Source organism: Podarcis raffonei, chromosome 13 (genome assembly GCF_027172205.1).
Source record: "Podarcis raffonei isolate rPodRaf1 chromosome 13, rPodRaf1.pri, whole genome shotgun sequence".
Taxonomy (NCBI): domain Eukaryota; kingdom Metazoa; phylum Chordata; class Lepidosauria; order Squamata; family Lacertidae; genus Podarcis; species Podarcis raffonei.
In genome coordinates this window covers 46,334,493-46,355,720 of record NC_070614.1, presented here as the reverse complement: position 1 = coordinate 46,355,720, position 21,228 = coordinate 46,334,493, and the positions used below count along the sequence as shown (strand labels likewise).

Sequence of the window (21,228 nt, the reverse complement as noted above, 5' to 3'; positions counted from 1 at the left end):
AGGACAACCTACCGTTTCCTTGTTCTAGTGATCTGATTCTCCCCCAGCATCAGGGAGGATGTAGTGGGGCCAGCAAATCATGCTCAAGCCACAACTGCCCCCCCCCCCGCTTTCTTGATCCCATCTGATGTGGCTGGAGGTCTCAGCCCCATCCCTGCTTCCCAAACTCAGTATACTGTCCTGATTTAGGACTGCCTCAAGTTGCTGTCTTTGCATCGTGCCTGGAGCATCGCATGGCAGCCCACGAAGGACCCAGACTCCCTTGATGTGCACACCCTGATCGTGCTCTCCTATTGGTGAGCAGACATGGCCACAGCCCTCTCCCATAGCCAATGACCATTCAAGTGGATATCGGTACAGAACGGCGCCGCCTTAAAGAGAAAGGGGCAATGGGAACACATATCCTAATTCCCCTCCAATCCTGGCTGTCTTCTTGATTTAGGTGAGGTTAAAAAGTGGCATCTGTCAAAGGGAAATATAACCGTATTCCCTCCAGCTTTATAAACCGAGTAGCCTTGACTGACCAGATCAGCAATAGCATCTCTGGCAGGGAGAAAAACAGTCTCCACATTTAACCACCAGCCTGAGAGAGAGTGCAGGTATAAGCAAATGTTACCCCAGTGTTACATCAGTGGTTGCAACAGAATTTTTTTTTTTAAAAAAAAAAGCTTTCCAGCATGCAAATATTGTGGATGGCGTTGCAAAAAAAAAAAAAGGATGTGAAGAACCAACAGCCAAGGGGTTCGGAAAGGTGGGTGAGGTAGCAGAGGAGGACAGTCCTGTTGCAGCACAGAAAGAAGAATGTCTTGGAGGAGGGAGGCAGGATAAAGCACACCAGGAGGCACATGAAATTAGGGGAAAATAAAATGAATGGAGCTTCGATTAACCCAAAGCAGGCGGCCTGCAACCTTTAAGTTAGAATCAAGATTCAGGGACAAATCTGGGAAGGAGGGGAGGGGGGCAGGTATCCTCCAAGACCAGCTTGCGGCCATCTTGAGGAGCTGGCGTCCCCGCTTCTCGGGGCGCACAAGCGATGTCTTGCGTGTGCGTTGTGTCTTGTGTGCGTCGCACCAGCTCTTCTGGGTCACGGGCGGTCAGTCAACAGAGTCGCAGATCTCTGCCACAGCAGCGTTGAAGGCATGGGGTTGGTCGGCATAGACGTGGTGGGAGGCACCCGGAATAGCCTTAGGGCAAGGGGGAGAATCAGAAGGGGAGACAGAAATACGCCCCGGCCTCAGGCAGCCACCCGTCAACAAAGAATGCCCCTCAAAGTCCAGAGGTACAAGTTGCGTACAGACGCGGACTCGCCATGGACAAATTTAACAATATTTGGAATTCATTTTTATAAATACTGTCTTAGGTTAAGGTGTGGTTAACTTTCTTATTTTTATTTTTTGGTTCTGTTTTTTGTTTTCTACATGGGTGCTGTTTCTTTTTCTTTTTCTTCTTTGTGTATCATCTTACTCTGTGCACTTGTAATTACAGTCGTACCTTGGTTCTTGAACACAGCCTGTTCGACTTCCGAAATGTTCGAAAACCAAAGCGTGGCTTCCAATTGGCTGCAGGAACTTCCTGCACTCAAGCAGAAGCTGCATCAGACATTCGGCCTCCAAAAAATGTTCAAAAACTGGAACACTTACTTCCAGGTTTTGGGCGTTTGGGAGCCAAAATATACGAGTACCATAGTGCTTGAGAACCAAGGTATGACTGTATGTACTTCTTATTTTCAATAAAGAATATAAAATTTTTTAAAAGGTCCAGAAGAACCATCCTCCCCATGAATAAGGGGCCTTCAAGAACAAGGTTTCTCCTTGAGAGCAATAAAGCTTGAAGTCTGGGCTAACCATTTGCACCTGAGTCAGAGCCTTCAGGCTACATGAGCACTCAGACCCAGAAGGTTTATTGCTTAACACCACAGCTCCTTAGCTGTGTGTAACTGGCTTCCTGTTTCTGATTCCTGCTCTTGTGCTACTGACCCCTGTGAATACCTCTGCACTTTTGAATCCTGACTGCCTTTGGCCTGCTCTGCTGTGTGTGACGTTGGTCTTCCCTTATGATGCTGCTATTGGTCCACTCATGGACTGCCTCACTGTTCATGAGTTGAGCTTAGGGCCCTGCATATCTGACTGATGTGAAAGAGGACAGCTCCCCGCCCCCCAACTAACCAACCCTGTCACACCAAAGTGCTCTACTGAGATGCCTCGAGCAAAACCATTTTGGAGTTACACATCAGAAGTGCTTCTAGCTGTCTTCTTGACCACAAGGTCTTCAGGGCAGCTGAAGAAGTTAAAACGTCATATGTCACTGACTGGGGAGAAATCACTATGCAGAAGGATTCCAGTGCCTGATTATGGGTGGGAGGGAGGCCCAGAGCCAGGGTACCACTGATTCATTCTCCTATGCACGTATGTTGAAAACTGGAATTCTAACTCTCCTACCCTCTATGCTCAGTCCTCTTTAGCTCCTGACTGTCACTAGAATTTGGCCATGTTTTTCCCCTAAGGGATGGGGAAATCTGAATTGCAAAAATGCTGAGGATTTTAGGCTAGACTGCAGCCTTTCTCAACCTGTGGGTCCCCAGATGTTGTTGAACTACAACTCCCATCACCCCTAGCTAGGAAGGCCAGAGCTCAGGGATGATGGGAGTTGTAGTCCAACATCATCTTGGGGACCTACAGGTTGAGAACCGCTGGGCTACAGGATTCTCCACTTAGGCCTCTATTCCCACACTGGGAACATCCAATGGAATGACAGCTACGATCATGCTCTGCTCCCCATCTCTACGTGCCAAAGTTCCTACCATGTCGCAGACGTAGCTCCCCGGCCGCAGGCTCTTGACCTTCTCCCCGGTGCTGGTATCAATCCAGGAATTGGCACCGTAGATGAGAGTGATCGGCAAGTCGCGACGCACCAGGTGGATGCGTTCCAACATGGGGCGCCGGGCCCAACCAAACGCCTCCGACATGGCCTTGAACCCAGCCTCGCCACTGCAATGAGGGAGCGCATGGATGGAAACGCAGTAGAGTTAATTACAGGAACATGGACTGCAGCACATTCCCCATAGCAGCTGGTATTCCGAGGCATTCTGCCTCTGACAGCGGACATGAAATAGTGGAGGCCCTCACCTGGGTGTCTGGGCATTGCAGTGGTAGATGTACTCCGAGATGGTATCGTCATCAAAGAAATCGGCAAACTTCTGCTTGAAGTCTGGACGGAAGCGCTGCACTAACCCAGGCCCTGGAGGAAAGGGTGGAGGATGCAGTCAGTAGGTTTTCATCAAACTTTTCCTTGAGCTTCCAATGAAAAATAAAAACATAGCGATGAATGAATTTCTCTTTTCAAGTTGGGTAGCGGCTTTCCTCTTTGCCAAGGGTCCACGAGCAGGACTGCAGATCTCAAAAGGTCATTGTTTACATCTCCAAAAGAACTGCCATCCCAAGTGACTTCCTGTGAGAACCACTTCCTCTCCGTGTTTATCTCCAAACACAGCTCTGCCCATTTTACAGATGGAAGTGCTAAGGGAGGTGGGTGATGCCTCATTTGAGGTCATCCCGCAAGTGTGTGAGATATGGGTTTAGGTGTCCTGGATTCAAGTCCTAGGGCAAATGTTTTTGACATCCATGCAATCTCAATATGCATACCCATATGCATTTAGGATTACGTCCCCCCCAATATCTATGGGACTGGTCTTCTGGGATTGTTTGCTTTTTAAGGAGAAAAAAAAAGATAAGTAAAGGAAGGTTTGCATGGAATGGAGAAAATGAAAAGAGCTTTTCTCCCACTTGTTTAAATACTAGATATTAGGGTCACCCAATTTGGGAATATTCAGGAAGACAAGTAGAAACAGCTCAGAACAAGAGAGTTTTGTGGCACCTTAAAGATCAATAAATGTGCTATGGCTTAAGCTTTTGTGATGGATAATCCACTTCATCAGATGCATGAAGTATTCCAGGAAGGGAATTTACTTTTTTTAAAAAATACCAGAAAACAGAATTCTTTGAGCATGGATCCTTAGGTAGCCAAAATGCATGCTATCAACAGGCTTGGGGAAACCCCAAGATTTACAGAAGTACAAAAAATGTTTTAAGGAAAAATAGAAATAATCAAAGGCAGAGTAAAATAGTCCAATGAGGACTGAGAATGTACAGTGGCAACAGAATGCTAACTGATTGGGGTGGGGGGATCCAGAAAACCAGGGAGAACGGAATGCAATGGAGTATCATGAAAGTGGGTATGGCTGGCTGTCACCCTTGACAGAAGTATTTCACCTATAACATTTTTATTGCAGGTACCGCTTGCCTCAGCAACTTTCAACAACAGGGATAAGAAGCTTGGCCACTTCTACTATGAACAAGTGACAATTCCGGCACATCCCGCTGCTTATTCTCCCGGCACCCTCCGTTTAATCTTCTTGCCAATTTCACTCACCCCAGGGCCCAGCAGCTCGAAGCACAGCCAGAGGATTGGACCGTCCCAGCACCGTCGCCACAGCCTTGACCCAGGTTGGAGGGGCACGGATCTGAGCCGGGTCAGATGGACGCATGGGGAAGCCCCAGGGGTCCACGAGGATCAGATGTTTCACCCTGGGTCAGGAGAGCCATGAAAAGCCACCTAAGGTTACAATCCTACACCACTGAACTCAGTAGGATTTACTTCAGGGTACATGTGCACAGAGGCCAATCACAACCAGTGTTCGAAATCCCCATTGTTTAATCTAGGCACATTTTGCAACCAGGAATTTCATTAGCATGAGCAGTTTCTGGGCTCTGGGTGCAGTACTGCGCCTAAGATTTCAGATTAAAACTGCAGAGTGAAATGAAAGGAGGACCTTTTTCTGCTTCCCCACTTTCAGCTACTCTCTGAAGACTGGAGAAGAGACCCCCTTCAGAATATTAGAGGAGTGGGCAAGAGAGGGACTAGACCATGTGAAAAATGAGCATAATATTTTAGCTGCAGTTCATTCATTTTCAGCTTTGTATTCTTATTTTAAAGAGCACCTAGACATTCCATTGTTGTGCCCATAATCCAGGTTTAAGGTGTCATTTAGCTCCTAGATTTCATATCTCAGTTTCTATCACTGGTCACAAATCCAGCCGACTGTTAAAGAAAATAATAATTCCCCACTCTAAAAACTCTGCATGTTGGAAAAATAGCATGCTAAAAAGATCTTCTCTCTGATATGCTAGTTTACTATATACGAGGATCATTCCTTTATGATACTTAGTTGAGTATCTGATTTCCCACACCTAAATTCTCAAGTGGTACAAACCAGCAAAGGCTATACCAGCCAACGTTTATCCTAAGAGCCTCCTTAGGTACCCAATTAAGTACCTCCAGTGAGGCCAGATTCTTAATAACATCTATATGCTTGACTTAGATGGGAAGGGCAGAAAGACAGGCATTACTTGGCAGGTCTATTCCACTAGAAATTATGACAATACTACAGACTCTTTGCTGTCCTCGCCTTACGATCTTTCTGGAACTACTGTAAGACCTACCTGTCCAAGCTGAACTTTCTGACTTAGGGTTATGTTGATACTCTCCTTCACTGGAGGTTTTTAAGCAGAGATTGGATGACCACCTATCACGGATGCTTTAGCTGAGACTAGATGACCCTCGGGGTCCTTTCCATATCTACCATTCTATAAATCTATGAAGCAGGTGGGAAAGGAAGATGGGCAGGATATATTTCAGAGAAAATGGCAGGGGTGGGAGATCCCAGGCCTGGGAGCACAAGAAGCCACCTACCCACCCTCCACAGGCCACTTTCAGTTGGCTACACCTGGCTTATAACAAGGCTGGTTGCAACACAGGAGGTCAGAGCTCTGCTTCAGTTACCATAGGCATGGAAAACCAGATGTTGCTGAACTACAATTCCCATCATCCCTGCCTGAAGCCACAAAACGTACCTCTCTGGATACTGCAAGCTGTAGGAGGCTGCCAGGAAGCCACCAAGACTATGGCCAAGCAGGATCATGCTGGGGATGCCCATCTCCCGACGCCAGGCCTCAATGGAGTTCACAAACTCCTCTTCGGCCCCCTGGGCATCCCGGGGAAAGGGGGGCCGGGAACTGCGGCCAAACCCCAGGAGGTCGAAGGCGTGGAGAGGGCGACGTTGGCTCAGCGAGTCTAGGTTGAGGATCCAGAGTCCGATGCCCCCACCAAAGCCATGCACCATCACCAGGGGCGTACGCCCCTTGCCCCGTTCCAGAGACAGTGATACGGTCCAGATCTTGGCATGGTTTGGGAGGGAGATGTATCGGGCCACAAATCGGTTCTGGAGGCCTGAAGATGGGAGAAAGGGGAAGGTGAGCATCTATTACCCAGGATCCCAAAAAACCCAGTACCTATCATGGGGCCCAGGTTCTGTCAGACGTTGCAAGGCACACTAGCACTAATGGCTGCAGAAAGGGATTTGATGGGAGGAAAGATGTACCCCAGATATAGGAGAAACTGTGGGTTCCAACTATCATCAGTCCCACCCAGCATGGCCAATCGCCCAGAAAGACGGCTGTTGTCTTCAGGTCCCTCCTTACAAATCTTGTCTATCTAAAAGGTCTACCTAAAAGATTTAAACTCATCAGTTAGGCTAATCACTTCAAAAACCTTCTGACCGATTAGCAAGGTGCCCATGGCAATTTTCAAATACTAGATCAGATCACAATCGGCAGAGATCCGTTTTAGAAGAGGCATTCCACTTTCTCTCACCCCCACTCCATTAAATGCTTCTTCTACCCAAGAAGCTTAGACAAAAAAAAAGCTTTTCTTCCTCCAAAAAGCATTTGTCTGTGTGCAAATGCATGCATGTATAAGCTGATTGATCCATTAAAACTCACCTGATTAAGCAATCAAGATTTCTTTAAGCAGGCGGTGGTTCTAGTTACGAGCAATAAGATCTAGGGGGGGGGGGGGAATCTTCATATTCAGGATCACAATACTACCAGGTATTATACACTGTACGTTGACAGAGAGGGCTCTCTTGACAGCCACACTCAGAAGTGTGGGGAATGACTCTCTCTGTGGTAACCTATAAGCTGAGGAACTCCTGCCCCACAGAGGTGCATCTGGGATCTTCATTACACAGCTTCCGATGTATGCTGAAGTCACACCTCTTTATCTGACAGTTAGGCAATTGTTAAGAGACCCAACTCTTTTACTCTGGTAAATCTATACTGAGTTGTTTTTGCTTGGAAGTGTGTTTACCCACTTTTAAAATTGGCTCGAAATGGTTTTACTTGTTTGTTCTATTGTTTGACTGTACTTCTAATGTAATGGAAGGCTAATACAACTCATAAACAAGTACAAGAGGAGCATTGTGGGAAATAAAAATGGCACCTTAGGCCCAACCACCTGGTTTTGCTCAAGAATGCTGGGCCAGGGGAAAACAAATACCAGGGAAGCCCTGGGCAGGCAACCACAGTGAGCCTTGGGGTGCCAGGTGTAGACGCCCTAAAACTGATGCTCAAGGTAAGAAGCAAAACCCTTCCACTTCCTGGTGGATCTTAATTAAACCACAGAAACTCCGCCCACCAATTGTTATTTGTCAACTAAGATTATTATGGAGCCATGGCATTTTTTTCTGGCAACTTCTCTGGAAAGTTTCTCTCTCTGTGTCTTGGTTTAAATTTGAGGCCATTCAATGAAGCTGAATGTTTGAGCACTCGGGACAAACAAAAGAAAGCACTTCTTCTTACAGCACATCATTAAACCATGGAAATCGTTCCCAACCAGAGGTAGCAACGGCTGCCAACTTAGGACAGCTTCAAAAGAGGATCAGACAAAATTCCTAGCGGGCAAGGTTATCAATGGCTACCAACCCTGATGACTCTGTTCTCCCTCCACTGTCAGAGGGGAGTTGCTGGGAACTGCAAGAGGGGAGTGTGCTGCTGTGCTCAGGTTCTGTTTGCGGGGCTTCCCATGGGACTCTGGTTGGCTGCTGTGAGAACAGGATGCTGGACCAAATGGATCTTTGGACAGCTCTTATAGGATATCAGTTAGCGTCTCTATTTTGGACAAAGGAGAAAGAGGACGCTTCTCAAGCCCTCCTTTACTTACACTGCAGGATCCGAGCTTCCACGTTCTTGAGGTGGGACATGGAGGTGGGACGCCAGGCAGGCAGCCAGCCCCCTAGCCAGCCTTGGGTCCTGTGGAAGGGATATAGTTTTGTTGAGACATGGGTGGGCAGAGGCAGGCAGAAAGGGAGAGCAAAGGGGTTGGGAGAAGAAAGGAAAAGGAAGACATCGAAGGGGGTCAGTGATAAACAGCAGCTTCCCATAGCAAGCTTTTGCAACTCTGTGATCATTGGAGGAGAATGTGACTTGATAGAGCAGGAAAAAGCCTTTGAATAACTAGCGTCTCTATAGCACAAAGAGAAGGGATATGTTCAAATTTTCCCAAAAAGCACCCAGAGGAAATGCTACCATGTTTTTAGGCATCACTCCTGATGGGCCACCTTGTTTTTCTTAGCAAAATGCTAAGCTTTCACTTCCCGAAAGCGAGAGCTGATGCAATGCAAATAGCTCCACACACAAATACTGAACACGAACAGAAAGGGCGGCCACATGGAAGTTTCAAAGCAGAGGTTAGATAGCCTTCTGTCCTGGATGTTTTAGTTGAGATTCCTGCATTGCAGGGGGGTTGGACTAGATGAGCCTTGGGGTCTCTTTCCAACTCTACAATTCTGTGATTCCACAAGGCTGCCACCCTACATTATGAACCTAGGTCCCATTAAGGGCAAAGTGAGTTAATACCTAAGTAAATACGCTTAATAATGGGCTGGGAAATCCCTAAGTAAAATCAGCCCTGACCTCACTTAGTGGCCCAAAGGCAATACCCTCTCCCTTAGCCTCCCTTTCTCACTGCAAGGGTGATAATACAGGTTCTGCAGGATACTGACACACCTATCCTCGAAATCGCTGAAAACCTGCCAATATCCTAGCAGTGCTTTTCAGTTTTGAACCATGCAGAGTTTTCACCACAGCCTGAAGACTAGCCACTTGCATCTTTTTGTTTCACTTAGGGAACGGCAGCCCATGACGGTCACAGCAGAGTGTGGATTAAACCTGGGTCTCCCTGGTCCTAGCCTGACACTCTAGAATAAAAACACTATTAGATAATACTGGCCAAGCCTGTGGGACTGTTGTAAGAAATAATGTGTACACCACCATCAAATTTGGGGGGAAGGTCTTTAACTCAGTGGTAGAGCACCTGCTTTGCATGCAGAAGGTCCCAGGGAGAGGGCCTTGCCTGGAATCCTGGAAAGTAGCTGCTGGTCAGTGTAGACAATATAGCCATACCACGGAAGTCGAACAGAATCCATTCCGGAAGTCCGTTCAAAACGTTTGGAAACCAAGGCATGGCTTTCGACTGGCATCGGACGTTCGGGTTCCACAGAACGTTTGCAAACCGGAACACTCACTTCCAGGTTTGTGGCATTCGGGAGCCTAAACGTTCGACTTGCAAGGCGTTTGACTTCCGAGGTATGACTGTACTGCACTAGATGGACTGACTCAGCATGAGGCAGCTCCCTCTATTCCAACCTGCAATGAAACTCCCAATATGTTGTATAAATGCTGAACTTTATCCTTATGGTGGTATCAGAGTCCGTTCCATAATCCTGTGAGTGACAGGATCCCCTATAACCAGAATCATGTGATCAGATAGGCAGTTTTCAGTGCCTTCCTGCCTGCCTCTCTTAACAGTTTGCAGTGGACAAAGGAGGAGGGGGGAGAGATTAAACTACTATACTCGCATTTAAGTTTCTGCCATTTCATCTCCTGCCCCCTGGATTTCCACATAAACCCCACTATCAAAATTCTAGTTATGGGAGCTCAGTTTGCAAAGAAGCAGTGGAGAGGTAAGGGTCCTCCCTTTCCAAACTTCAGCCAAGGAAGTTGATAACTCTGTAACTAACATATAGCACACATCAGCACATTTAGAGTCATTGCAAGCACTAGGTCAGTTGCCAAACAGCACCACTCACACCCCCTGCAGAGTCTTTGTGGGAATGGAAAATAGTTACATTGAAAAGACATTGGCTGCCTTCCTCGTCCTGGGTGGAGGGGAAGCTTGGGAGAACAAGGCTCTACTGTTATGATGCAATGATAAGGACAGCTAGACAAATTGCCTAGTCACTCTCCTTTTCTGCTGAATCACTTCCAACCACCTGGTACCTTGAATTAGAGACAGTGCAGACCTACACAGAGAGAGACATTCTGAAAGGGTTTAATTGCAGGGCCAAGTAAAACTAGTAGCCATTCCAAAGTCTTTCCTTAAACCGGGCAAGTCTGCTTCCTTCCAATAGCACCACAGCTAATAATTGTATCTGGGCACAAAGGATATTTCTTCAGCATCTGGAGTTCAGAGGGGTTTGCCTCTCTTGTTGCCTGGGCAGCTGCTCCCCTTCAAAATCAGTTCAAGAACCCAGCGCCTAACCCCAGACTATGTAAAGCCACATTAAGATGCAAGAAACTCTGAACACATGCAGAGGATTTTTCCCCCTTCACCACTGAATAGCCCCACCCAACTAGGAATGGAAGAGAGAGAGATCTGTTTTCATACTAACTCTGAATTCCAGCACCTCTCATTTAGAACTTAATCATCACTGCCTCTGGAATTATGAATAACAGTCTGTCTCTTGCCAAGACCTTGAAACTCTGCCTAAAATGCTGCAAGCCTTGTTACTTAGTTCTATGTGGGAGGGAGGGATGTTATGCTTAACTAGCAGAAAGGGCACTGTATTCATGCTCACATGCAGTCTGGACTTCACACATGCCAGCTAGAAACTCCAGTGCAGAAAACAGTTTATGGGGCATGGAGTAGATTTATATTCTGCCTTTCAATTCATATGAATGTAAGATCAGGCCAATGCCCCATCTTGTCCAGCATCCTGTTCTCACACTGGCCAAGCGGATGCTTGTAGGAAACCCACAAGAAGGCCCAAGAGCAAGAGGACTCTCCCCTCTTTTGTTTTACAGCAACTGGCATTTCTGTGGAAGCAGAGCAAAGCTATTATGGTTAGTAGCCTTTGATAGCCCTCTCCTCCACAAATTTGTCAAATGCTCTTTAAAAGCCATTTAAGTTGGTTGTCATCTCTGCCTCCAGTGGAAGCGAGTTTCATAGTTTAATTATGGTTTGGTGGGAAAGTTAATTTATGAACTCCTGGAAATTAATCCCCCTCCTTCTTTTCACATACTTCCCAATTGGCTTGCAGGCTATAATTTCATCTAACAGGCCTGATTCCCTCAGTATCTTCCCCTATTAAATCCTTCCTCCCTTGCCATTGGGAGGGTCTTTTGCCTGCCCACCACACCTAGCTTCTCCTGAGCACCCATTTGCCTTAGGAGGAAAGGCAGGTTTAGCCTTAAGCCTTATACAGATTCTGGTCTGCCTTTTCTTCCTTATTCCCTTGCCAGCTTCTTTGCAAACCCAGCCTGCCTCATCCCTTTCTAAGGACGGTATCTTGGTGACAGATCGTAACACCTTCCCCCTCAGCAGAATCCAGAGCAACGCTTCCATCAGCAGGTCTCTTTAACTCCTTCCAAGTGCTGAGCCAAAAGAGTGCTTAGCCAACAACCCACACAACAAAGCACATCGGACCCGAAACCACCTGTAGGAGCGAGTGAAATGCACAACTCCGTACACTGTAGGGCCTACATTAACAACCACCCCGTTTCAAACCTTAATCCCCTCTCCCCTTCCCTCCAGAACCAGGATCTGTATTAAAGCAGCAAAATTAAATTAATCTATGACCCGGAAATATCCCACAGTGAACTCACGACTGCTCAAGGTCTTCCTCCATTACTTCCCAAGAAGGAAAACATCACAACAGCTGGTGAGGAAAGGCGTGCGTAAGGAAGGGGTGGAACTAGAACTTGGGGGCGTGGTTCATATTTTATGAATGGCTTGGGGTTGGCGGGGAGGTGTGGGTGAGGCCAGTTGTATAACCTTCCTGCTGGGTTATATAAGGGGGGCGGGAGGGATTCTCCAAAAGAGAGCGCAGCAGCCCTCCCTGGACTCCCTCCGCTTGCCGGGTAGATTGGAGTGAAAGAGAGAACAAGAGGGCGGGCTCTTTCGCCCCTGATGTGGGCGGAGGCATCATAAAGAGGGGAGGAGTCTAGCGGGGGTGATTGATGGCTGCAGGGAGGAGGGCAGGATGAGAAAAAGGGGAAAATAATGGGGAGTTTTTTCTGTGCAATAGCGAAAAGAGAACTTGCAAGTGTTGGGAGGGGAAAGCGTTCGTAGTGTGGGTCCCAGTTAGGAGGAAAAAGGACAGTCTACGATCCTGCACCCCCAGACCAGTTTTCGGTGTCAAAGCGAATGCTTTCTTGCATGCATTCGTTTATTAAAATCACTTTTTTTCTTTCATCCCTTATGATGCGACATTAGCAAATTATTGTATTCTGCATTTATTAAATGTCCACTATTCTTTCCCCGCTCATCATTAAAAAATGGTTCTCAGGGTTGTTGACCGGGAGAGTTTCTGAACACAAGCAGAGGGGCATTGCCTCCTTTTCTGTTAGGGGCTGCTACTTCCATCCACCACGAATTCTAAGGTAATTTTGAAACGACCGCATAGGGCATTTCTAATTGTATTGGGTAGCCTATGCTGTTAGTAGCATGGGGCGTTTGAGGGTTTAATTATGGGTTGGAAAGCGGCATGCTATAGAATGGGAAGCTATAATGGTGTGCAAAGCGCCTTCCTTTCAAGCTGCAGCTTGCAAAACCAAGACTGTTTACTTTCGTTACCGTGAGGCTGGAAGCAGGGAGTTCTGATTGCGCATGCGCAATGATATGCCATGTAACCTATATGACACCTTCTCGTAACTGCCAGTTGAACAAACGCATGCGCATTGAATTCTCTCCTTAAATCGGATGCCTGCAGCGCAAATTAATAGACCCTTAATAGCATACTACTGCTGCTAGTTTTGCTCTTTTCATTTTTTTAAATCTAAGACATGTTTTCTTTTAATTTCTCCCTTGAACCAAAAGCTTATGTGTAAGGATGAGTGTACTACACATGCGCAATAGACCGCCCCACCAGGAAAAGTTCCGTGATAGTTTCCAATCCGATTGTGCGCCTGCGCTGCCCTCTTGCAGCCGCTCATGCACAACGCATGCGCACGAACCAGCCCATTCTAGAATTGCCCTTTCGGCAACCGAAATGCACAACACGCACGCGTAGTAGGGACTATACCGTCTCTGCGCATGCGCCTTGCCCCATACTGACACGGGAAGCGTTTACCCGCTTCCGGCCACCTCATTTTTATTTTTTCTTTAATTCAAGTTGTGCGAAACCCTCTCCGTCGCTATGTCAGGCGCAGCTTCTGGGTCGTCCGGGGCCGGAGCGAGCTCGGTGGGCTCGGTAGTGCGGCGTTTCCTAGCCGAGTACAGCAGCGGAACGCCGAGCCGCCTGAAGGTGCTGGACGCCTACCTGCTCTACGTCATGCTCACGGGAGCGCTGCAGTTCGGCTACTGCCTCGGCGTCGGCACCTTCCCTTTCAACTCCTTCCTGTCCGGGTTCATCTCCGCCGTGGGGAGCTTCATCTTGGGCGGTGAGGACGCGCCTTGACTTGGCAGCTTCGAACGCGAAGCCGTTGCTTTTTAAATTTAAGTGAGGGGGGACGTGTGCAACGGTCGCCGGGTCAGCCTACCAACGGTCTTTACGTGAGGGAGGGGGGATGTTCACATGGCAACGTCGCGGGGGTTCCATATGGTGACGTAGAAACTTAGCCTTTCGGAAGGGTGGGGGGGCGCGAAGGTTCTGCGTCGTCGTGGGAACGGCGCTGTTCAGCTAATGGAGACAAGGAACAGGGCGGGGTTATGACAATTGCCATGGCAACTGCGGAGTGTGCGTGGGAGGGGAGTGGGGGCTATGCTAGTGACTCCCACCTATGCTCTCCTCTGGGTCTTCCTTCAAGCAGGACTACAACTCCCATCAGCCCCTGCCAATATAAGCAGTTGCTCTAGGGACTCGTACAGCATCTGCAGCAGTAACAATAATAATTTATTATGTATACCCCGCCCATCTGGCTGGGCTTCCCCAGCCACTCTGGGTGGATTCCAACAAAATGTTAAAATACAGTAATGCATCAAACATTAAAAGCTTCCCTAAACAGGGCTGCCTTCAGATGTCTTCTAAAAGTCTTGTAGTAGTTGTTCTCTTTGACATCTGCTGGGAGGGCGTTCCACAGGGAGGGCGCCACGACTGAGAAGGCCCTCTGCCTGGTTCCCTGTAACCTCACTTCTTGTAGGGAGGGAACTGCCAGAAGGCCCTCAGAGCTGGACCTCAGTGTCCAGGCAGAACGATGTGGGTGGAGATGCTCCTTCAGATATACTGGACTGAGGCTGTTTAGGGCTTTAAAGGTCAGCACCAACACTTTGAATTGTGCTCGGAAACGTACTGGGAGCCAATGTAGGTCTTTCAAGACCGGTGTTATATGGTCTCGGCGGCTGCTCCCAGTCACCAGTCTGGCTGCCGCATTCTGGATTAGTTGTAATTTCTGGGTCACCTTCAAAGGTAGCCCCACATAGAGCGCATTGCAGTAGTCCAAGCGGGAGATAACCACAGCATGCACCACTCTGGCAAGGCAGTCAATGGGCAGATAGGGTCTCAGCCTGTGTACCAGATGGAGCTGGTAAGCAGCTGCCCTGGACACAGAACTGACCTGCACCTCCATGGACAGCTGTGAGTCCAAAATGACTCCCAGGTTGCGCACCTGGTCCTTCAGGGGCACAGTTACCCCATTCAGGACCAGGGAGTCCATACCTGCCCGCCTCCCGTCCCCCAAAAACAGTACTTCTGTCTTGTCAGGATTCATCCTCAGTTAGCCGCCATCCATCCTCCAACTGCCTCCAGACACTCACACAGGACCTTCACCACCTTCACTGGTTCTGTTTTGAAAGAGAGGTAGTCCCCATCCCTCCTGTTAAGCGTCTTATCCAGACTAGTGAGCTGCCCTATTTGGGGCCTCTTACCCCATGGTTGTGACTCAGCCCCAGGACTAGCGTTGGGGGTCAGCACACCTGCCAGTGGGCCCAGAAGGGCTCATTCCCATGCCCACCAAGGCATCTACCTGGCCTTGCTGCAGAGTGGGTGCTGGGCACCTGGTGTGAATGCTACTGCCCATCATTTGCCTCCCCTGGATGTATTTCTGACTGGTGATGGAAGTATCAGCTTTGTGTAGGAAGAAGCTGCCATCTTAGATATCTAAAAATGCAATACCTGGACCTCAGAGCACTGATGTGATTTACAAAGTACAGGTCCCGCCTACCTGCCAAGAAAACATGTCAGAGCCCAGAGGGTGGAGGGGAGTGATGTGTGATGACTGTTCCTACTATAAAATCAGGTCTGGGAGATTTATTTTCTAAACTCAAAAGGGCAAAGGGTCTTGCCAGAATAGATAACTGGTGGCAAGGATCCACAGACTCACTCTGTAGTTCTTAAATTGGAGTATGAGGTTATGGTCATTCTTTAAAACTTGCTCTACTGTTTAGTGTGATGTGCTGCATTTTCTTCTGGCAATCCATTACAGTTTGGTTTTTCTTCTCTCTCCCTCTCAAGTTTGTTTGAGGATCCAGATCAACCCACAGAACAAAGGAGAATTTCAGGGGATCTCACCAGAGCGAGCCTTTGCTGACTTCCTCTTTGCCAGCACTATCCTGCATCTTGTAGTCATCAACTTTGTGGGCTGATACAGAAGACTTGGAGGTATGTATACCTGGTCAGGGTATATGATTTTAGAAGGGAAGACTTGGTAGTCAAAATGTTGGCTGATGCCATCCTTACATTCATCTCTTATTTAGGTGGTAGATTTCCCAGGTATGATGCAAGACTTAGCACTTAGAAATTGTGTACTAATGTAGGGTAGAAAAAGTGCTTAAAAGTGCCCTGAGTATTCTCTACAACTTTGGTATAGTTTTCATCCCTATCATGACTTCTTACAGCTGAACCTCCTTATACAAATAAGGTCAGAGAGTCTCAATGATGGGTGGAGAAGAGGATGTGCCTTAGTGGGGCTTGGGGCGAGATCCTCTCCTGTGTCTTTTCAGCTCATGAACAGCATCTTAGAGAATCCCCTGGAATATTGTCTTGAATTTGTCTTGAGTCAGTGAAGTCACAGCTTGATTGGTGTTCTCAGAGTAAAGCCTTTCACAATGAACCAATGTTAGAAGTCCATATTTGTGAATGTACACACACACACACACAATTTGTGTTACCTATAAATAAATACTTGTGTGTGCTGTGTGGACTTCTGGCATAACTTTAGTTTTATACTCTTGATTGTAAAGCACTATTCCTGTGCACTAACTGAAAAGGTGATAAGTCATTAGGGGTCTGAGCATGGGGTGGGCTTTTCACCAAAGAGAAGATTAGCATGTGGCTGAGTTTAGTGGCTACCAATAATTTAAAATTCCAGTTTGACGTTGAGACTGATAGTATTTGACTTGTATGTGTGTTTCATTTGCAACACAGTGTGTTTGGTATACAATATAAGCCCTCAATTTCTTGCAATCTCCACGTTAAAAACTCTTCACTTTTTTCTTTCCTTCTTGTAGGTCCTGGATTTGTCTTGTTTGCTGAAAACCCAGCATTCCACTGAACAGGCATCACACCACACATCACAGACTCTGAATAAGTTCCCTGGTGGCAGTAGGGATGGGAATGTTCCCTGAAACATATGGCCATTGTCTTCACTTTCTATGATTTTCAATAAACTTCTTTTCTTACATTTCATGTATCTTAACTCTCGGTGATAAGTGGAGAAGAGGGCCTGCCTTGATGAGCTTTGGGGTGAGATCCTTCTCCTGTGTCTTTAAACTCATGAAGGCCATCTTGGAGAACCTATTGGAGTATTGTTCTTTTGGAGATCACTCCTTGTGATCTGTCCTGGGAATAACAAATAAATAGCCTATCCTAAAACTTCTGTGTTACCTAACCCTAGCAGGCTAAGTATTACCTTAATCCAGGTATCTATTTCTGTCTTTCTGTCATTTCAGCCCTACTGATTTAAACAAAAAATGCACTGTGGCAGTGTGTGGAATAGTTTGCATGACACATTAAACCATAGCTCAAACTAAACTATCATTTAGTGTGGACGTGTTCCTGAGGTGCTGCTTCTCCACACCAGCTGTTTCCAGGCCGTGGACTAAATTACAAGCCCGTGAGTAAAATGCAGTCCAGGAACCTTTGAGTACAGGGCATCACCTGAACACTGCTAAACTGAACTAACAAGATAATGATTCCTTATAACTAGGATGATTGGAATAGAAAGGTTTGTCTGGCAGGAGAGAGAGAGAGAGAAAATACAGAGCCAAACCCTCAAATCCAACATTTTGACAGAATTACAAGCCTGGTAGATGAAGGGAACGCAGTGGATGTAGCCTACCTTGATTTCAGCAAGGCATTTGACAAGGTGCCCCATGATATTCTTGTAAAGAAGCTGGTAAAATGCGGTCTTGACTATGCTACCACTCAGTGGATTTGTAACTGGCTGACTGACCGAACCCAAAGGGTGCTCATCAATGGTTCCTCTTCATCCTGGAGAAGAGTGACTAGTGGGGTGCCACAGGGTTCTGTCTTGGGCCCGGTCTTATTCAACATCTTTATCAACGACTTGGATGATGGACTCAAGGGCATCCTGATCAAATTTGCAGATGACACCAAACTGGGAGGGGTGGCTAACACCCCAGAGGACAGGATCACACTTCAAAATGACCTTGACAGATTAGAGAACTGGGCCAAAACAAACAAGATGAATTTTAACAGGGAGAAATGTAAAGTATTGCACTTGGGCAAAAAAAATGAGAGGCACAAATACAAGATGGGTGACACCTGGCTTGAGAGCAGTACATGTGAAAAGGATCTAGGAGTCTTGGTTGACCACAAACTAGACATGAGCCAACAGTGTGACGCGGCAGCTAAAAAAGCCAATGCAATTCTGGGCTGCATCAATAGGAGTATAGCATCTAGATCAAGGGAAGTAATAGTGCCACTGTATTCTGCTCTGGTCAGACCTCACCTGGAGTACTGTGTCCAGTTCTGGGCACCACAGTTCAAGAAGGACACTGACAAACTGGAACGTGTCCAGAGGAGGGCAACCAAAATGGTCAAAGGCCTGGAAACGATGCCTTATGAGGAACGGCTAAGGGAGCTGGGCATGTTTAGACTGGAGAAGAGGAGGTTAAGGGGTGAAATGATAGCCATGTTCAAATATATAAAAGGATGTCACATAGAGGAGGGAGAAAGGTTGTTTTCTGCTGCTCCAGAGAAGCGGACACGGAGCAATGGATCCAAACTACAAGAAAGAAGATTCCACCTAAACATTAGGAAGAACTTCCTGACAGTAAGAGCTGTTTGACAGTGGAATTTGCTGCCAAGGAGTGTGGTGGAGTCTCCTTTGGAGGTCTTTAAGCAGAGGCTTGACAACCATATGTCAGGAGTGCTCTGATGGTGTTTCCTGCTTGGCAGGGGGTTGGACTCGATGGCTCTTGTGGTCTCTTCCAACTCTATGATTCTATGAACATGGGCCCAGATGATAAGGAACTTCTTACTCAACAATTCTTGCAATATTTTTCTCTTTCACTGTCTTTTGCTGCCATCTTGTGTATGATTCTGTGAAGTGCATCTTCAAACCTCATGTTAACTGGGAAAGTAGATTTAGAAGAAGTCCTTAAAGCAGTGCTTTTTCTCTGGGGGGATGCAGGGATACGCATACCCCTAAACATTTTGTGAATCTTTGTCCTTTTGTTCATTTAATGCATTTATTTTTCCTGATTTGAACTCTAAAATGGTGAATTTCTTGAGTCAAAATGAGAGTACCCCTAAACATTTTTAAAAGAAAAAAGCATTGCCTTAAAGTATATTGAGATCTGTAGGAAACAAAACAAATCTTCCACAGTTCAAGACAGCACAATTCCACCAATGCCCATAGCTTTTCACTTGCCCACGTTTGTTGAAATCTGGATCCAGCAACCTTGAAAAACCTACCTTCCAAGACTAGAGTAAATGCGCATTTGCGCAACTGTATTGAGATCAGTAATTCAGAATTCACAAAACACCCAGCAGACTACTTGCTACCGTCTCCATAGGAACATGACACCTTGGATATGCACGCAGAGGATGGCATATTAAAATTCACCCATCCCAATTGACCCAAGCTTTTGGCTCTTATTTCCCATTTATATGCTAGATTTGTACAACTTCATCATATGACTTCCTGCCTTGACTGGTTTGGGCCAGTTTACAGTTTGGAGTTGTGTGCTCAGTGATCTATGCTTGTAAAGGAAACCAATGATGTTTAGATGTGGGTTCTCCCTCTCTGGTAAGTGTGTGTGTATGGAGGAATATAAAAAAATTATCAGTCAGTTGCTCAAGACAGGCCACTAGCCATCTTAATTGCAGCTTTTCACCATCTTCACCGGAAGTCCCAAAAAGCTGCAATGGGGACTTGCTGTTGTGGGAAGTGATACATAAATTCAGCATACTCAAAAGTGTAAGCAATTACAACTGAAATCTCAATAGCTGTTGGGTTCAATAGGATTCTTAGTAACTAGTGAGTATAGCTTGATGAGCCTACATAGTGCCTTACCAGTCCCAGGACCAGTAGATACTATGCAAAACAAATGTCAAAGAAGTGAAAATAGGGTACAAACTCTTATGTCCCATCTATAAATGGTTACTGGTGTAGATGTCTCCCAACAGTATCTAAATGAACTAGTAGGCAGATAGGTCTGATGATAGCTTTTCATTATCCACTCCTCAACAGAGGTGGAATCTCGTCTGTACAGAGGTAGCATAATTCTGAATACTCTAAAAGCGGGGGGGGGGGGCGGGCAGATAGCAGGGGATCGCTTTTGGCTTTATTTCCCTGAAGTGGGCTTCTGGGGGTCATTGGCTGACCACTTGGAAAAGAGAATCTGGGGACAGATAGAACCTCAGTCTGATCTTGATGAACACAGCTGTTGCCAGTAGTTGGTGCCTTAGCCAATATCAGAACTGCAGGAAGGAAAACCCATGTTTCATAGACACTTCTGCATCTTTCCACTGTCTACCAAATAACACTTCCCACCATATGTAGCTGGGAAATCTGTACCTATTTCACTTGGGCTTTAGTGCCTGCATGGACAGAACTGGATATTTGGTACATGGATAGAGAGGCAACCGAGTGACTATTAACAGCATCACTAAAGAACCTGCACTGATAACTTGTTTGATACTGGGCTAGATTTAGGTTTCAAGGACCTGAACTGCTTGGGCCTAGGTCACCTGGGAGGCAGCATAGATTGTCATGAAAATCAGAGGCCATCCTTGTGCCACAGCCTGCAGATGTCCATTTAGCAACCGCCACAAAGAGTGTCTTCTGTATTAATGCCCACACTCTGGAATGGCCCTCCCTCCTCCCCAAACCCCCACGGTCTGGCATGCACCAGCTGATATAATTTGAGTGCATACTTTAAAAAAAATGCTGATCCTGTTCACCATGTCCTTTGCTGGCTTTTGATGCTGGCTGCTGTTGCATTTTAAGTATTAAGAACATAAACATAGGAAAAGCCTGGATCAGGTCAACGTCCCATCTAGTTTAGCATCTCCTTCTCTCAGTGGCCAATCGGATGCTTGTGGGAATCCAGCAAGCAGGACCGGAGCACAAGACGTACCCTCCTGCTCTTTACAGCAACTGGTATTCAGAAGCAATAGACCCTCAGAATATAGCCATAGTGGCCGGTAGCCATTGATAGGTTCTCCATATATCTGTCCAGTCAGTCCTCTTAAAGCTGTCCAAGTTGATAGATATGGGAGCGACGAAAAAAGTATTCCTACCAGCTGGTCTGTTTAGGTTTGATTTCATTTTTGCATCTTGCCTATTAATCAGAGGACTCAGCAAACTTTTTCAGCAGGGGGCTGGTCCACTGTCCCTCAGACCTTGTGGGGGGCCAGACTATATTTTTTTTGGTGGGGGGGGGAACGAATTCCTATGTCCCACAAATAACCCAGAGGTGCATTTTAAATAAAAGCACACATTCTCCTCCTGTAAAAACACCTGGCAGGCCCCACAAATAATTCATTTTAAATAAAAGGACACATTCTACTCATGTAAAAACACGCTGATTCCCAGACCGTTCGCAGGTCGGATTGAGAAGGCAATTGGGCTGGATCTGGCCCCCAGGCCTTAGATTGCCTATCCATGCATTAATGTGTGTTGCCTTGAAGTGGAAGCATGATAGGTAATA

General features: G+C 46.7%; 2 protein-coding genes across 3 annotated transcripts; one reads left to right on the top strand and one right to left on the bottom strand.

Annotated features, from left to right (window-relative positions):
- Positions 1 to 660: 660 nt before the first annotated feature.
- ABHD4 (abhydrolase domain containing 4, N-acyl phospholipase B) lies at positions 661 to 13,540 on the bottom strand. Of its 2 annotated transcripts, none has more exons than XM_053361203.1 (7): positions 13,433 to 13,540; positions 8,056 to 8,144; positions 5,910 to 6,285; positions 4,429 to 4,583; positions 3,126 to 3,237; positions 2,801 to 2,987; positions 661 to 1,184 (listed from the first exon to the last, which is right to left on the bottom strand). In XM_053361203.1, exons 2-7 carry the CDS (start codon positions 8,093 to 8,095, stop codon positions 1,095 to 1,097), a joined length of 960 nt encoding a protein of 319 aa, XP_053217178.1. In that variant the 5' UTR covers positions 8,096 to 8,144; positions 13,433 to 13,540; the 3' UTR covers positions 661 to 1,094. The 2 variants fall into 2 exon arrangements, with proteins under 2 accessions (XP_053217178.1, XP_053217177.1); XM_053361202.1 differs by lacking the exon at positions 13,433 to 13,540 and adding an exon at positions 11,778 to 12,055.
- Positions 13,219 to 16,730, top strand: DAD1 (defender against cell death 1). Its single transcript, XM_053361204.1, has 3 exons — positions 13,219 to 13,553; positions 15,563 to 15,709; positions 16,558 to 16,730. Exons 1-2 carry the CDS (start codon positions 13,310 to 13,312, stop codon positions 15,691 to 15,693), a joined length of 375 nt encoding a protein of 124 aa, XP_053217179.1. The 5' UTR covers positions 13,219 to 13,309; the 3' UTR covers positions 15,694 to 15,709; positions 16,558 to 16,730.
- The last annotated feature ends 4,498 nt before the right edge of the window (positions 16,731 to 21,228 follow it).

Bases quoted from the DNA above. Each gene is read 5' to 3' on its own strand.
- ABHD4 (XM_053361202.1), bottom strand. From the start codon at position 11,800: ATGGAGGAAGACCTTGAGCAGTC. The intron at 6,286-8,055 runs GTAAGTAAAGGA...TCCCATCTTCAG, and splicing joins GGAAGCTCGGATCCTGCAGT to GCCTCCAGAACCGATTTGTG. The intron at 1,185-2,800 runs GTAGGAACTTTG...CCTTGCCCTAAG, and splicing joins GGAGCTACGTCTGCGACATG to GCTATTCCGGGTGCCTCCCA.
- DAD1 (XM_053361204.1), top strand. From the start codon at position 13,310: ATGTCAGGCGCAGCTTCTGGGTCGTCCGGGGCCGGAGCGAGCTCGGTG. The intron at 13,554-15,562 runs GTGAGGACGCGC...CTCCCTCTCAAG, and splicing joins GGGGAGCTTCATCTTGGGCG to TTTGTTTGAGGATCCAGATC.